The sequence below is a fragment of the Lissotriton helveticus genome, chromosome 4_1 (assembly GCF_964261635.1).
Source record: "Lissotriton helveticus chromosome 4_1, aLisHel1.1, whole genome shotgun sequence".
In the NCBI taxonomy this organism is placed as follows: domain Eukaryota; kingdom Metazoa; phylum Chordata; class Amphibia; order Caudata; family Salamandridae; genus Lissotriton; species Lissotriton helveticus.
Window position 1 is genome coordinate 63,285,039 of NC_136063.1, and position 17,406 is coordinate 63,302,444.

Consider the following 17,406-nt stretch of genomic DNA (forward strand, 5'->3'; position numbering starts at 1 on the left):
TCAAAGTAGGGTACAGCTCCACACATATTCTTGAGTTTGCAACTTTGAAATCTGCATCATCATCATTAGTCAATACCTCCACTCCCTGGGGTGTACAATATATAGTACAATTCAATTTGCACAACAGGTCTCTTCCTAGCAGACACACAGGGCTTGAATCGCAAACCACAAATTGGTGCTCATCGCTGTACTTCCCTATTTTCACCTGTACCGGTTCTGTCAATTGGCTGGTTATTCTCCTGTTTGCGACCCCTACCACCTGTATGGTCTCTCCAGACATGGGCAGGTCTGGAACTGCAGCTGATCTGATCGTGGATCTAGTGGCTCCTGTGTCCACCAGAAATGTCGTAGGGCACCCTGCTACTTCTGCTTCCACATAGGGTCCCCTCTGATCTACCTCTAAGGCTGCCCCAAGGGTGCAGTCTTCTCTTTCCACTCTCTGTCCGGTTAATGGGTCCACATAATAGCATTCTTCACCTTCCACAAACAGAGGCATTTGTCTATAGGTCTTACCCATACTCCCTACTCGAGGAGGTTGCGGGAACTGGGCTCGGGGAGGAGCCCCCCCCCCTTTGAGCACCTTTCCTTGGTATGGCGTCGCCCCTCTCATAGGTGCGCTCTGGACCTCTTCCTCCTCTATCTCTTGCTCTCCGATCTCTACATTGTAAGGGCACTCGCGTTTCCAATGCCCCAACTCGTTGCACTGGTGGCACCTAGTCGTTTTCTTCAAGGTAGCTATGTCTACTCTGGGTCTGAAGGTAGTACTCTCCTCATTACCCTTGTTCTGACTGTACTGCTTCTTACCTCCTGTACCTGTCCCTTGCTGCTGTTGTTGCGGTCCCCCCTTTCCTGCTGCCTGCAATTGTACCACCATCAGCTTCTCTTTTAGTTTCTTAGCCTTGGAGTCTACCTCATCACAGCAGTACCTGGCATATCTCAGTATTTCATCTAGGGGTCTACTTTGCCAACAAATCGAGTGTTGCTGAATCATTAAACTAATATCCGGTCTCAGTCCCAGGACGAACTTGGACACAAATTGCCCTATGTCCTTTGGATCCATTACATCCAAGCCGCTATACTGTTTAAACGCCTTCAGCAATCTCTCGTAATATTCATGGACTGTCTCTTTGGGTTCCTGTCTCGTTCTGTCTATTCTGACCCAATCTATGTCTTGCATTGGCACTTTTTCTTTCAGCCAAGTCATCACTCTCTCGAATTTTGCCATCACGATCTCGGACGGCCCATTAGTCCTAGCATCTCTCTCTGGCTCCGTTGTGGGCCACTCAGCGCTAACCTTGCATGCTGTCCACAGATCTCCTGGTACTACAATGTCAAACAGCGTGTTCAGATCTATCCATAGGACTTTTGAGATCTTTACAAACCTCTCGACTTGCTTGTACCACTCCACGGGGCTCTCTCGTAACTTGGGGAAAGATGTGGTAAAAGCAGCTAAATCTCCCCTACTCCAAGGGACATGTACATAGCTCCCATTGGCAACTTCACGCAAAGGGTAAGCTTCTATTCCCTGCTGTCCTGGTGTTATACCAATCATGCTTCTTCTGCCGGTCCCTTTCTTGGACCACCTCTCTTCCCATTTATCTAGTGCCCTCCATGTCCTTATTCCAGTAATCAGTTCCCTTATGTGTGTTTTCAGCCCAATCGTTCTCCTCTCATCTAGATCTCGATCTGAGTAATGTAGCCTGTGGTTACCCTGTAATGCTTTGGTTCTTGACAAGTCCACCATATATTTGCCTGCTAGTTCGACTAACTTCTCATGGACTGCTCTCGCCTTTCGTGTGATGTCCTTTGCCATATACAGTATTTCATCCTGTTCATACATTTCCATTCTTTCTAAAGGCAGGGTACCATCTACCATGTCATCCAGATCTGACCTTAAGCTGGAGACATCAAGTCTCTTGGCTTTTATCTCAGCTCGCAATATGTCTTTTGAAGGGGGCTCACTGGTCTCCCTACCATCCCAACTTCGAGCTCTGCGTTTGGGCTCAGGAGAATTAATGGGTGGCCTCCCTTGCTCCCATCTCTCCAGGTCCCATGCTCGGCCATCCAATCTTGGAAGGTGATGGAACACGGGCCTTTTATCCCTACTCTCTCTCTGCCCACTCTCGTCTTCTTCTCTCCTCTCACCGCACATCTCTCTGTTATTTTCCCTCTGGTCGCTACACTCCCTTTGCCTCGTATCGCTCAGTATCCGATACGATCCTTCCTGGTTCCCCATATTCCCTGGGCTGCGCTCATTTCTGTCATCACAGGGACTATGGTGCGACCTCTCACAACTCCCATTCTGTTCTCTGGTGCCAGGCACACAGTGTGGACACTTAAAGCTGTTCCTGTACTCTTGCGCTCTCCTCTCCCCTTCACTGAGTATTGGGCACGCCACCCCTTCACTCCCGGGGCCCCCGTTTTCCAGGTCTGTTCTACCTCCATTCCGGGCCCAATGGGTGACTCCCCTACTCCCTCTACAGTCCCACTCCGGGCTACTCTCCCCAGCCCCGCAGTGAGTTCGTGCTCTGCTGTCCTGACTTTCCCTTTCTGCTTCTGCAGCATTGATGCACTTTTGAGCCTTCACTGCCTCATCCCACTGCTTCATGTACTCATTTAGCTCTTGAAAGGATTTTCGTCCAGATCCCCTCAGATCCATTGGCCATCTAGGGCCCCCAGGATCTCCTCCTGGGTCCCCTGCTGTGTGCATCGGGGTACTCCACTCTCTGGGTATTGGCATCTGACTTGGGGAATTAGTGGTATCGTTCCTCCTTGCCTGCTCTGCTCTTTCTCTGTCTTTCCGTTTCCGTTCTTCCCCTTTTGCTCTCTCTTGGTCATATATCGATATTATAGGACCTATGGTAACAGGTACCTGTAGTGCATCTGGCAATGGGTAGGATGTGGCGCTTTCCGTTTCCGGCGCTCTTTGTACCACAAACCTACCGACCACCTGTTGCACCTGACTAGGCTGGAGCAACTCTTTCTTTGGCTCAGGATCCCACTGTGAACTGGGAAGCGGTCTATGCTCTCCTGCATTGCCCCCCTTTTCTCCTTCAGTATTCTCGACCTCTCCCCCTGCTCTATTATACGGGGGTGGCCTGTCTGTCAGTAATCTGTTTATCAGGCTGTCCTCTGTTTCGCTCTCATCATCTTCTTCTAGGGGGCTTTTATTTACTGGCGCCTCTAACACTGGGTACAGTTTATTTATTTCCAAATTATGCACTCTCCATCTTTTAGCATCCGCATCCCACCTGGCATCCTGTACTGCCCTTACCGAGCGTTTCACCCTTTCTTGTCGTCTGTTCATATTCCTTTCATGCGCTGCCCTAAGCCATGCCTCAAGGGCTTCAAACTGGGTTGGTCTAGGCAAGGGTCTCTTTGAGGTCATGACTGATTTCAATCGATGTAACACCTCTAATCTGAACGTCCCGTACTTCGGGAACGTCAGTTCCTCGTTTCCTTCAGTAATCTTACTCCACTCTGATATCCAAAGGATCGTATGCAACCCAACATTTACTGCCATATAACGAGCTGGCGTACCCTCCGGCGGGGCTTCTTCCCCTTCATACGATCCTCGCCTCTCTTTCTTAAACAGCGCTTTCAACCATTTAAAACACTTCATAATTATGCGCACAAAATCCAGCCTCGCTACTCTGTTTACTTCCTGATGACAATCCACCAATCCTGTCGCGGCTTTGCTAGCTTGGCCTATCACAGCGCGGTCTTTCTCCTGTTGGCCAATCACGTCGCGACCCTGTATGACGTGTTCGCTAGCTGGCCTATCACAGCGCGGTCTTTCTCCGGTCAGCCAATCACTGCGCGACACCACCTGACGTCTCTTTTCTCCGCTTCGCAGCAGCACCCCTCCTTTCTCAACTCGTCTCCCGGTTATGCATGCGTCCCATTCATACACTGAAAAATGACTACTTCCGACCAAGCGGTCACTTCTCTCGACTGTACGTCCACAGTCTATCTGTAATTGTCAACACAACTGACGAGATGTCTATCGTCTTTCTGATAGGTTACTTACACACACAGTAACTTCCGACCAGCGTCCGTTACTCACGCACTCACTCTTACGTTCCCCCTATCTCGGTCTCTCGGGTGATCAATGGTACCTCATGACCCCCTTCACTCTAGTTGACAATTACTCTGGGTGTCCGATACACCCGAACCACTTAAGCTCTCCTTGAACTTAAGATTTCCACCGGTTGCGCGCGCTCACAACCTGTTCCACAGTCACTCTACAGACATTCAACTCCGCCAGACATTACAACATAGATACAATACAAAACACCGCAATCTAACACGCATAACCCTTTATACTCACTCTCTCTGATACTGCTGCTTTTTCTGTCTCACGTCATCCGGATCTTCATCTGCGGGCTGTTCTTCCGATCATCGATTTCTAGGGGCCTTGGGGTAAGCTAACCTGGCCTAGGTCACCGTCCTCAAGAAGGCAACCATCCTCTATAGCTACCAACTGAAAGGGCGAGATTTTGATCGATACCTTATATCTATTGATCCAAACCTCGATCTGGTCGACTGAACCTTTATTGCCTGTCTTGGAAGGAAACAGTACACCTATCTGCAAGTTAGTTCACCCAATAAAGGACTCTACTCTTAAAGATCACGGACAACTTCTAGGTTTCAAAAGTTTATTGTAAAGATATAATGAGCTGCAAATACAAGCATCTCAGAATGAGATTCACGAGATACACAGGTCCAATTACATACATGTGCTCTCGAAAAGCCCTCAGACGAGCAACAGAAATCACTAACACAAGTTCTAAAAATAGCAAAGCTATCAGCATAGACGCATATCTCTCCTTCATTTAGGTTGGAGGAAAACAAACACAGGTTAGGCGTCCCTACCCTGTTCTAGATGGTATCCCTACTTAACCAAATCCCAACCTAACAAAGGTGTCAGCAATGAATGACCCCCAAGGGAAGTCACCCACTCTAAGTCTCTTGGTGAAAACCTAAAGTTCTCCAGTCATGACCCCTCACTGCCTACCCATCCGCTCTCTAAAGGGTCCTCAGGTCTCTGCTCTAACTCCACCCAGGGGTGCTGTCCCTAATACAAAACAGTCAACAACATTTGAGACGCCCCTTGCGAAACGCCTCTCACGTGGTGCAACTTCAGGCTTTTTCCATGATGCTTTGTATTGGGCCTCAGACGTTAGAGTTGACCTTGCTTCTCAGTCTCTTCTCCGGCCCGCTGATACCCCTTAAACATTCCAGAACCCTCCTCCATGTCTGGGCCGTCTACTGAACAGACCTCTATTCATTCACTTATAATTGGATCCCCCCTTTCCTGTTGCAGACAGATATCTGCCGCCAAGAACCCAACTCTCATAGACTTCTAAAAAGGCTTGCAACATTTCTCAGCCCAGACATGTACGTGTAAATCACTGCTAAAACATTTCAGGCCTACAATATTTCACATTATGATTATAGCATTCAAATTCTTCATTTAATTAAAGCATGTTAAACTCTTATTCTATTATTTAGAAAACATTATTCTAAATCACGGCCCATTAATGCAATGACCAAAAACGTTAAACAATCTGTGTCGTGAAAAGAAACACCTTCCCTTTTAGCTCCAGCTCTGGCCCTGAGGCCTACCACGTTCTGCGTTTTACCACAGACCATCTTATATGTTAACAGCTACACGACATAGATTCAAAATAATCACGTCTAATAAAATCATATAATGTCACACATTTCTGTATTAGTTCCACTTCTACTTAAATCTCTATATTAGCTATACATTTAGAATATAATTTCAGATACTATTAGCACTCATGGCATTTCTCATCATGACTTGTGCTTACTATAGGTAAGTGTGATGTACTCATACATTTATATCAGTTTGCGCTCTCTCACACTCATGATTACTATAAATGTCTATGGCCCACCATCATGGGGCCAGGCACATGCGCACTTATGAACTGCGCACTCATAATTACTGTACATGTCTGCGGCCCACCATCATGGGGCCAGGCACATGCGCACTTATGAACTGCGCACTCATAATTACTGTAAATGTCTACAGCCCACCATCATGAGGCTGGGCACATGCGCACTTATGAACTGGTCACTCATGATTACTATAAATGTCTATGGCCCACCATCATGGGGCCAGGCACATGCGCACTTATGAACTGCGCACTCATAATTACTGTACATGTCTGCGGCCCACCATCATGGGGCCAGGCACATGCGCACTTATGAACTGCGCACTCATAATTACTGTAAATGTCTACAGCCCAACATCATGAGGCTGGGCACATGCACACTTATGAACTGGTCACTCATGAGTACTATAAATGTCTATGGCCCACCATCATGGGGCCAGGCACATGCGCACTTATAAACTACGCACTCATGATTACTATAAATGTCTATGGCCCACCATCATGGGGCCAGGCACATGCGCACTTATGAACTGCGCACTCATAATTACTGTACATGTCTGCGGCCCACCATCATGGGGCCAGGCACATGCGCACTTATGAACTGCGCACTCATAATTACTGTAAATGTCTACAGCCCAACATCATGAGGCTGGGCACATGCACACTTATGAACTGGTCACTCATGAGTACTATAAATGTCTATGGCCCACCATCATGGGGCCAGGCACATGCGCACTTATGAACTGCGCACTCATAATTACTGTAAATGTCTACAGCCCAACATCGTGAGGCTGGGCACATGCACACTTATGAACTGGTCACTCATGAGTACTATAAATGTCTATGGCCCACCATCATGGGGCCAGGCACATGCACACTTATGAACTGCGCACGCATAATTACTGTACATGTCTGCAGCCCACCATCATGGGGCCAGGCACATGCACACTTATGAACTGCACACTCATGATTACTATAAATGTCTACAGCCCACCATCATGGGGCCAGGCACATGCACACTTATGAACTGCGCACTCATGAGTACTATAAATATGTATGGCCCACCATCATGGGGCCAGGCACATGCGCACTTATGAACTGCGCACTCATAATTACTGTACTAGTCTACGGCCCACCATCATGGGGCCAGGCACATGCACACTTATGAACTGCGCACTCATGATTACTATAAATGTCTACGGCCCACCATCATGGGGCCAGGCACATGCACACTTATGAACTGCGCACTCATGATTACTATAAATGTCTACGGCCCACCATCATGGGGCCAGGCACATGCACACTTATGAACTGCGCACTCATGATTACTATGTCTACTGCCCACCATCATGGGACCAGGCACATGCGCACTTATAAACTACGCACTCATGATTACTATAAATGTCTATGGTCCACCATCATGGGACCAGGCACATGCGCACTTATGAACTGCGCACTCATGATTACTATAAATGTCTACGGCCCACCATCATGGGGCCAGGCACATGCACACTTATGAACTGCGCACTCATGATTACTATAAATGTCTACGGCCCAACATCATGAGGCTGGGCACATGCACACTTATGAACTGGTCACTCATGAGTACTATAAATGTCTATGGCCCACCATCATGGGGCCAGGCACATGCGCACTTATGAACTGCGCACTCATAATTACTGTACATGTCTGCGGCCCACCATCATGGGGCCAGGCACATGCGCACTTATGAACTGCACACTCATAATTACTGTAAATGTCTACAGCCCAACATCATGAGGCTGGGCACATGCACACTTATGAACTGGTCACTCATGAGTACTATAAATGTCTATGGCCCACCATCATGGGGCCAGGCACATGCGCACTTATGAACTGCGCACTCATAATTACTGTACATGTCTGCGGCCCACCATCATGGGGCCAGGCACATGCGCACTTATGAACTGCACACTCATAATTACTGTAAATGTCTACAGCCCAACATCATGAGGCTGGGCACATGCACACTTATGAACTGGTCACTCATGAGTACTATAAATGTCTATGGCCCACCATCATGGGGCCAGGCACATGCGCACTTATGAACTGCGCACTCATAATTACTGTACATGTCTGCAGCCCACCATCATGGGGCCAGGCACATGCGCACTTATGAACTGCGCACTCATGATTACTGTAAATGTCTACAGCCCAACATCATGGGGCCAGGCACATGCGCACTTATGAACTGCGCACTCATGATTACTATAAATGTCTATGGCCCACCATCATGGGGCCAGGCACATGCGCACTTATGAACTGCGCACTCATGATTACTATAAATGTCTATGGCCCACCATCATGGGGCCAGGCACATGCGCACTTATGAACTGCGCACTCATAATTACTGTACTAGTCTATGGCCCACCATCATGGGGCCAGGCACATGCACACTTATAAACGACGCACTCATAATTACTATAAATGTCTATCCCCCACCATCATGGGACCAGGCACATGCGCACTTATAAACTACGCACTCATGATTACTATAAATGTCTACGGCCCACCATCATGGGGCCAGGCACATGCACACTTATGAACTGCGCACTCATGATTACTATAAATGTCTACGGCCCACCATCATGGGGCCAGGCACATGCACACTTATGAACTGCGCACTCATGATTACTATGTCTACTGCCCACCATCATGGGACCAGGCACATGCGCACTTATAAACTACGCACTCATGATTACTATAAATGTCTATGGTCCACCATCATGGGACCAGGCACATGCGCACTTATGAACCTCACACTCATGATTACTATAAACAGCCTACTGTCTGTGCTGCTAGGCTTCACAGTTATGGCAGCCAAGGGTCCAGCAGGCTGGGCTGCTAGGGGTCCATAATGCTGGGCTGCTTGCGGTCCTGCTAGTAGTACAGCAATCTGGGCTGCTAGCAGTCCTGCTCTGAGCTGCTAGCAGTCCTGCTCTGGGCTGCTAACTGTCCTGGTTATGACTCCAAGGGGTCTCACTCTAGGTTGCTTGGGGTTTCAGATCATGGCTGCTAGGGATCTTGCACACTGGACTACTAGGGATTCCGCTCTGGGATGCTTGGGGTCCCGGTCATGGCTGCTTACGGTCCGGCAGTCTGGGCTGCTAGGGGTCCGGCAGTCTGGGCTGCTAGGGGTCCGGCAGTCTGGGCTGCTAGGGGCACGGCAGTCTGGGCTGCTAGGGGCACGGCAGTCTGGGCTGCTAGGGGCACGGCAGTCTGGGCTGCTAGGGGCACGGCAGTCTGGGCTGCTAGGGGCCCGGCAGTCTGGGCTGCTAGGGGCCCGGCAGTCTGGGCTGCTAGGGGCCCGGCAGTCTGGGCTGCTAGGGGTCCGGCAGTCTGGGCTGCTAGGGGTCCGGCAGTCTGGGCTGCTAGGGGCCCGGCAGTCTGGGCTGCTAGGGGCCCGGCAGTCTGGGCTGCTAGGGGCCCGGCAGTCTGGGCTGCTAGGGGCCCGGCAGTCTGGGCTGCTAGGGGCCCGGCAGTCTGGGCTGCTAGGGGCCCGGCAGTCTGGGCTGCTAGGGGCCCGGCAGTCTGGGCTGCTAGGGGCCCGGCAGTCTGGGCTGCTAGGGGCCCGGCAGTCTGGGCTGCAAGTGGCCCGGCAGTCTGGGCTGCAAGTGGCCCGGCAGTCTGGGCTGCTAGTGGTCCGGCAGTCTGGGCTGCTAGTGGTCCGGCAGTCTGGGCTGCTATTGGTCCGGCAGTCTGGGCTGCTAGGGGTCCGGCAGTCTGGGCTGCTAGGGGTCCAGCAGTCTGGGCTGCTAGGGGTCCAGCAGTCTGGGCTGCTAGGGGTCCAGCAGTCTGGGCTGCTAGGGGTCCAGCAGTCTGGGCTGCTAGGGGTCCAGCAGTCTGGGCTGCTAGGGGTCCAGCGGTCTGGGCTGCTAGGGGTCCAGCGGTCTGGGCTGCTAGGGGTCCGGCGGTCTGGGCTGCTAGGGGTCCGGCTCCTGACTGTTAGAGGACCCGGTCATGGCCCTGCCCTCCCAATACTTCGAGTCATATAAACGGTGAATGCAAAGAACAATCACCATCCACAATTGTTTTAAACTCTGCCTGGGCCTCCTGGCTGTTACTCTCTGTTTGTAACAAGTCTGAAAGCCAGGCAGATTTCAGGAGGCACATGTATGTGCTAGTGCGCATGTGCCAGTATGTGCATGTGATCATACAGATTTGGGGCAAACGAAACAAAAAGTAAAAGCAAGGATTTTGCAACATTATAGTCGTACAGATGTGCAACTTAGGGAGCACTGCCTAGTGGCACCTGCTTCGAGCACCAACCACAAGACTGCTCTTTGTAATTATGGGTGTGTGAGTGCGTGTGTGAACGCATGAGTGTGAGTGAATGTGTATGTGTGGGCCGCTTGTCCCCACTTACAGCTAAAATTACTGGCCGCCACTCGTCTTTAGCCCTCACCTCCTGCTTCTGGCTCAGTTGTAAATATAGTTACCAAAAAAGGAGGGAGAAAGAGGCTAAGGCTAGGTTCGGCCTCTTAATTCTAAAGTATCACACTATAAACCATGCTCCATGGATTGTGAGAAGCTAGCCTGTCTGAAAGGAAAGGAGCAGGTCATACCAATTGGATGTACCCATTTGGAAAAGAGAATTCTTTTCTTGAGTCCCCTCACTCACCAGAGGTTGCTATTAGGTGTCATGCTTCATCATTGGGGCCTCCCAAGCATCTACTGCTTGGGGCGTGCTGCGACTTGCGAAGGATAGGTAGGAGCACTTTTTCTGAAACTATGTGTAGTGTATGGTGGAGTGGTGTTTTTTAAATGTGAGTTAAAAATACCTAACTAGTAAGCCTATACCTTTATCCTTGCTTCGGCCACCCGAGGTACGAATAGGTTTGCAATGACGGAGGGAAGCTGAGCTAAAGGTATACAGGCCCCTCCACCCAGGCGGACCATGGGGCATATTACTGCTCAAAACTAAATACTATGGCTTCATCTTTAACCGTATGTATACAAGTTAGATACACAAAATAGGTGTGTCTTTACATTTAATTGTGAAAACCACATTACCGGTTCTGAATCGGAGTGGCAAACATGAGGCTGGTCCTCATGTTGTCCTGATGAAAAGGTTTAGGGGACATCTTGAAACATGTCGACAAAATAGTTAGGTTTTAGACCACATTGAGGATCCAATCCCTACATCTAACCCCCTTTTTACTATACCAACTAGAAGCAAGAATAAATGTGTAGGCTTACTAGTTAGGTATTTGTAACTCACATAAAAAAAAACACCACTCCACCATACACCACACTACACATAGTGTCAGAAAAAGTGCTCCTACGTATTCTTCGCAAGTCGCAGCACGCCCCAGACAGTAGATGTTTGGGAAGACCCAATGATAAAGCATGTCACCTAAGGGCAACCTCTGGTGAGTGAGGGGACTCACGAAAAGAATCCTGTTTTCCAAACGGGTACATCCAATTGGTATGACCTGCTCCTTTCCTTTCAGACAGGCTAGCTTCTCACAATCCATGGAGCATGGGTTATAGTGTGATACTTCAGTTGTAAATATAGCCACATGAAGTAAGAGGCCACTGAGTGAAGTATGGTAATGTGAGTAAATGCGATTATTCCGTTTTCTAAGCGCTTCCAGTATGTGCAGATAAGGGAGCTGAGGTACAGGATCACACAATTTCCTAAGTGATGGAGCCAGGATTACAATTCAAACATAGCCAGACATGATATTTACCTTCATACTTCCTGAACTCTGTTTTAAAAAGGCAGCATTAGCCCACTCAAACACCGTCTTATGTTGGTCTTGCTCACTCGTGACGGAACACTTATCATCAACTTTTATGCCCCACTGCTTTGAAATGTCACCACCCGCCACTGCCTGAAGACCTTGTATAGCGCTGTGAAAAGGATCTGTGGCTTGCTCAAAACACTGCTCGAACACTCAAGTGACATGCACATGCTTCTATTAGGGCCCTGACCTGGGGTCCACTCCATGTGAAGGCTGGTGGGTGACCGGCCCAGAGTAGGAACCGGTCAGACACCAGAACACTGTCCTCAAGGCACAGAAGTCATGTAAAGGGATCAGGACGACGAACACACTGCTTACCATTTCCAGCTTGTCTCTGAAGGTGACTAGAGAGGCCTGGTTCGCCTCACAGGACTTCTTGGCGCTCTTCCAGTCGGTCTCATCTTCTGCATAGTAGTAGCAATATTTGGCGTAGTACATCCAGACGTCAGGGCACGGCTCACGAGGCTCTCTGCTGCCACCCGCATCATCTGAAACATAAGAGGGCATTAATTCTGGAAACCGGTGCCACCTGCGAAGAGGCGGCTGTGTACAGGTGGGACAGAGCGGAGTAGACAAACAGGAACAAGCATTTGCAATGCAATAGGTCTCGCAGTTTTTTTTTAGTTTTTTATGAGTTTAAGAAATTGGCATTGTAATGGAAATGTTTGTAACATATTAACCCCTACCGCGCTACCGCGTTTTCCCGCTGTGCGCTGGAATTTGAAAAATTGCTTGTTTATGACAAAGCCAGCTCGTCATCCGCATAGCGCAGGTAACGCCCATGACGAGCTGGCTTTGTCATTAGCGCGGAAGGGGTTAAGATGTTTGTTTTTAGCACCTTTTATGTACCTTCAAGTAATGTGTCTCAGCTGCCATATTGTCAGTGAACCAAATGTTTGTTTATGCTTTGGTAGAAGTGAGCATCTGGTACTTGAGGGTTAACAGATAGCGGGGTAGAGGAAGGTACGAATTCTGTTACAGTAGCAAAAAAGTCAAAATATAAATAACTAGTCTTAAATGCCACACAGCCCATAAAAGTTACATTAATGATGACGCCAGTCTTAAACTACTTTAAATGGATATTTTGTTTGATGTCTTGGTCAGCCTCATTCAATTAACTATTGTTTGTACAGCCCAAATATCGCCGTGGTACTGAGCTTTCGATGCTGTGTACGTCAACAAATAACGTTTGCAGGAGGCAGGCGTGCAACGCCCATTGGGCTCAAAGGGCTTCAGCCCCACTCCCTTCCCTTGTGTTGGTCAGCCCGGGCTGAAACAGCTTCCCGGGCACACACACAGCTGCACCTGAGTACTTCACAGGTCTTTAACCCGTTTAGCGTGGCGCAAATCTGCAGCGCTGCGGGCATTCCATTGCGAGGCCGCGTCGGCCAACAACGTGCGCAGCACTACCGAGGTAGTGCTCACGACGGCCGTTGGCCGACAGCAGCTAATGGGTTAAAAGTCCATTTACTTGCCAACAAGGCTTTGCTGTGTTTTCACCTTTTCTTAGAGCCCCTGCATTTCCACTCTGCATATTGCTGGAAGTATCAGCCCGTCCCAAAATTTTTAGTAGCCCCCTCCAAAATTTGTCTCCAATTGTGCTGCTGGCTGTAGGCATAGTTATCTCACATATTTGGCTAGATATTTTCGACGAAGGAGCTTGGATGGCTTTTTTTTTTTAGGCTATTTGTTAAGCACTCAATTACCCTTAGGTATCTCGGCGCTGAGTGAAACGAATTAGCTCATGAGGAGATTATTGCTTAAACAGCCAGGTTTTTATCTGTCTGCGAAAGGAGAGCAGAGAAGTGGAGATTTTGATGTAGGAGGGTAGACTATTCCAAAGTTTAGTGGTAGTTACTATGAAGGATCTGTCTCCCCAGGAAACTCTTTTTGTCCTCGGGACTTGGAGTAGTCCAGCGGTTGATGAACGTAAGGATCTGGTAGGTTCGTAAGGACGAAAGGAGTCTTTCAGATACGTTGGTCCTTGATCGTGGATTGCCTTGTAGGCAATACAGAGAGCCTTGAACTTGGCTCTTTTCTGCACTGGCAACCAGTGGAGCTCCCGGAGAGTTCCGGAGATAGAGGCGTACTTGGGAAGTCCGGTAATCAATCTGGCCGCGGCATTCTGCACAAGTTGCAGTTTCTTTAAGACACCTTCTTGGGCATTGACTAGCAGGCCATTGCAGTAGTCAATGCGGGCCATGATAAGTGCGCTGATCAAAGTTTTTCTTGTATTCATTGGAAGGTAAGGTAGAAGTTTCTTTATCATTCTTAAAGTGTAGAATGAGGAAGATACTACCGTGTTAACGTGAGACATGAAGGTGAGTTTAGTGTGTACGGATAAACAAGCCGAAAAGCAACAACGCAAACAAAAGTCAAGCAGGAAGCAGTTGACGCCAGGTCCCAGCGTGGCTTTGAACTCAAATCAATCAGGTGGAACTTCTCAGCAAATCTGGGCCGCACTTCCGGAGCGCACGTGCACTTTCGGCAGCAGGAGAGGCCGCCAGACACCGCTCTCAGAAGCAGCCAGAGTCTCCACCAGGGAAGGGGCGCAAGGCAGGCTGCGGTACACAGTCACTCACTGAGAGGGAGACAATAACAAAACAGATGCATAAAGCCTGCACCAGGCCGCGCTGCTCCGCTCTGACCTAAAAGAGCTTAAACTGAGCACATAGGATTGTTCAATGTCACATGGAATCACAAGCATTTGCAATGCAATAGGTCTCGAATTTATGAGAGTTTAAGCTACTGACACTCTAAATGACAAGAACTTAAATTTTCGCAAATGCAAGACCTATCGTAACATTGTATCTTACTCCCCTGAGGCGTGAGCCGGGGGTTCTAACCTGCCTCTGTATTTTAAAATCACATTCGAATTTATTTTATTTCATTTCCGCCGTATGTTTTTATCTGTTGTGCTTACATTGTTCTTCTGATTGGGCTGAAACTGCTCAGCGCTTTACTTGATTTAGTGGGTGACTGCACTGCACTTAGGAACAGCCACTGCAGTAGCGTGATTACAGGAACGTTGCCGCCATTTTAGGTGGACACCAGGACAGCGCTCTAGTTGTTTTGCGCTCCCTACCCTCTCCCTATATAATGTGCATATGGAACCGACGGCGCAGCGGGCGCGCGCGCCAAAGGCAAGCCCGTCTGCGCCCGTCATCGCCTGTCCATCGCCTTTCGCCAGTACCCCTGGTTCGGTCCTACTTCCTGTGCACAGGTATGACAAGGAACAACTCTTGCTTTTAAAACCTGATGCGGGGGTTTGTGTGGATTTGCCATTACAGCTAGATGAGTCAAGCCTGAGGTGTCAGTCCTGTGTTTTTACAACATCCTCTCCTTCGGGGGTCCGGAGTACTGAAGTCTTAGGGACACAAACGGTGTTCACAGTCCTTCAACTAAATGTGCGCTCATTGGTAAAACACCATATGGAAGTTCCTTCGTTGCTTAGTGACGAAACCCCTGATGTTCTTTTTGTTTGTGAGACTTGGCTGCGGGATGATATGGCAGGAATAACTGGTTTATCTCTCCCAGAAGGCTATCTGATTAAGACCCTTAACCGTGATTCCAGGGGTGGTGGGATTGCTGTTATTTATAAAGCTTTGTATCCCTGTACTTTTACGGCGGAGAAGCTGTGGGGCTGTGAATGTGCACGCTTTAGACCAGATATAAACCCGCACTTTGCTTTCTCGGGACTTTATATCTAACGCCCTCCTGGTCATGCTTCTAAGTTTTGTGAAGCCTTATTAGAATTAGTGGGCTCATTGGTGTTGCAATCCGCCAACTTCTCTATTTTAGGCGACTTAAACCTCCACTTTGACCAAACACAGGACTGTTCTATCCGTAATCTGATAGCTGATTTAGCAGCTTTCCAATTGGACCTACTGGTACGGGATGCCACTCATGTCGTAGGACATCTATTGGATCCGGTTTTTTCCAACATCCCTGCTGTTCAGGTTGATCAACCTCTTCCTATGGCCTGGACTGATCATTATCTGATCAAAGTTAGTTGGAGATGACACAACTCCCAAATTCTAATAAGATAACTTTGAAGTTTAAAAGGCCTTGGCATAAACTTAATCTAGATGATTTCCACACCTACCTGAGAGAGACCACTGTAGAAGATTTGGCTGATCCTGAGATCGCATATACCGTCTTTTGCGACTGGATAAGTGGAGGGCTTGACGCTCTGATTCCAGCTAGGTGGGCCAGGGGGCGAAATTCGATCTCTAACCCTTGTAAAAGAGCTGAACGACTGTGGAGAAGGGACTATGACAATGACCTTAAATCTGTGTACTTGGCTAAATTAAAAAACTACCATAAAATGATATGCTCCACATGCGCCAATTTCTACGCGGAAAAAATCAGGGATAGTTCGAATCCCACGAAATACATCTTTAAGATTGTTCAGGAGCTAAAAAACACCAAAACCTCAGTCTCACATGTAAACTCAACGCAGCAATGCGAGGACCGTGCGCTTTTCTTTTTGAACAAAGTGCAGAAAATCTATGCCACCTTTCCTCAGTATTTCTCTGCTTTAGGTCCTGTCACGGCCAGAGAGGGGATATCCACTTTCACCATGATACCTGAGCTCTCGTGTGACGAACTTGTGAGACTCTGTAATAAGGTTAAATCAGGGTCCCCATCTGATCCTATCAGGCCGACACAGTTTTTGGATTCTATGGATCTTGTTCTGAAACCTCTACAGCAGATCCTTAATTTGTCTTTTACCACTTCGATAGTACCTCTGGCTTGAAAACAGGCTTTAGTTTCTTCTATCCTTAAAAAGCCCACACTTGATCCCTCTTTGCCTGAGAATTTTAGACCTATTTCTTTGCTTCCATGGGTGGCTAAAATAGCTGAGGCTCATGTGAACGAGATGCTGGCTCGCCATATGACCCTTAACAACATTCTGGACCCGTCTCAAAACGGCTTCAGATCGGGTCATAGTACTGAGTCAGCCTTGTTGGCCTCCACGGAGTACTTAAGAGCAACCCTTGACGCCGGTCAGAGTGCAGCGCTTATACTATTAGATCTTAGCGCTGCCTTTGATACGGTGTCTCATGACATCTTGTTGTACCGTCTGGAGGCAATTGGGAACATGGATCAGGCCCTGGAATGGTTCAGTGCATTTTTGACGGATAGATCCTTCCGGGTCTCGGCGCCACCTTTTCGGTCTCAAGCCCATCCCATCTGCCGAGGGGTTCCGCAGGGCTCTGCGTTGAGCCCAACATTGTTCAACCTTTATGTTCAACCTCTCGCGGCTGTGGCTAGAGAGTGGGGCCTAACGTTAGTTTCGTACGCTGACTATACCCAGCTGATTGTCACCTTGGCTGAAGGTCCCTCTGCCGCTGCCTCGATGTTCAAAGATGGGATGACTTCTGTTGCCCAATGGATGGGTGAAAATTGCCTCCAATTAAATGCCACTAAGACCGATGTGATGCTGGTAGGGAAAAACATCTCCCTATGGAATGAACATTGGTGGCCACCCTCCTTAGGCATTATGCCTGCTTCCAAGCCAGTGGTCAAGAACTTGGGAGTGTGGCTGGTTGCAGATCTTAATTTTCAGTGCCAAATGAAGAAGGTGGCAGCGACATGTGTGGGCGTGTTGAGGGGCCTCCGCCCTATTCTGAAGTTTTTTTCAGCGCCTGTTCGGCAGCTTATCATCCAGGCTACAATTCTATCGCGCTTGGATT

At 48.7% G+C, this 17,406-nt stretch overlaps 1 protein-coding gene across 1 annotated transcript in view; it reads right to left on the reverse strand.

Annotated features, from left to right (window-relative positions):
• The window catches only part of LOC144828317 (C-type lectin domain family 2 member L-like), a 148,239-nt gene that overhangs the window by 55,437 nt on the left and 75,396 nt on the right, over window positions 1–17,406 (reverse strand). The window contains exon 3 of the mRNA XM_078686407.1: window positions 12,026–12,195. Coding sequence (XP_078542533.1) covers window positions 12,026–12,195 — 170 coding nt within the window. The remainder of the gene's footprint in view (window positions 1–12,025; window positions 12,196–17,406) is intronic.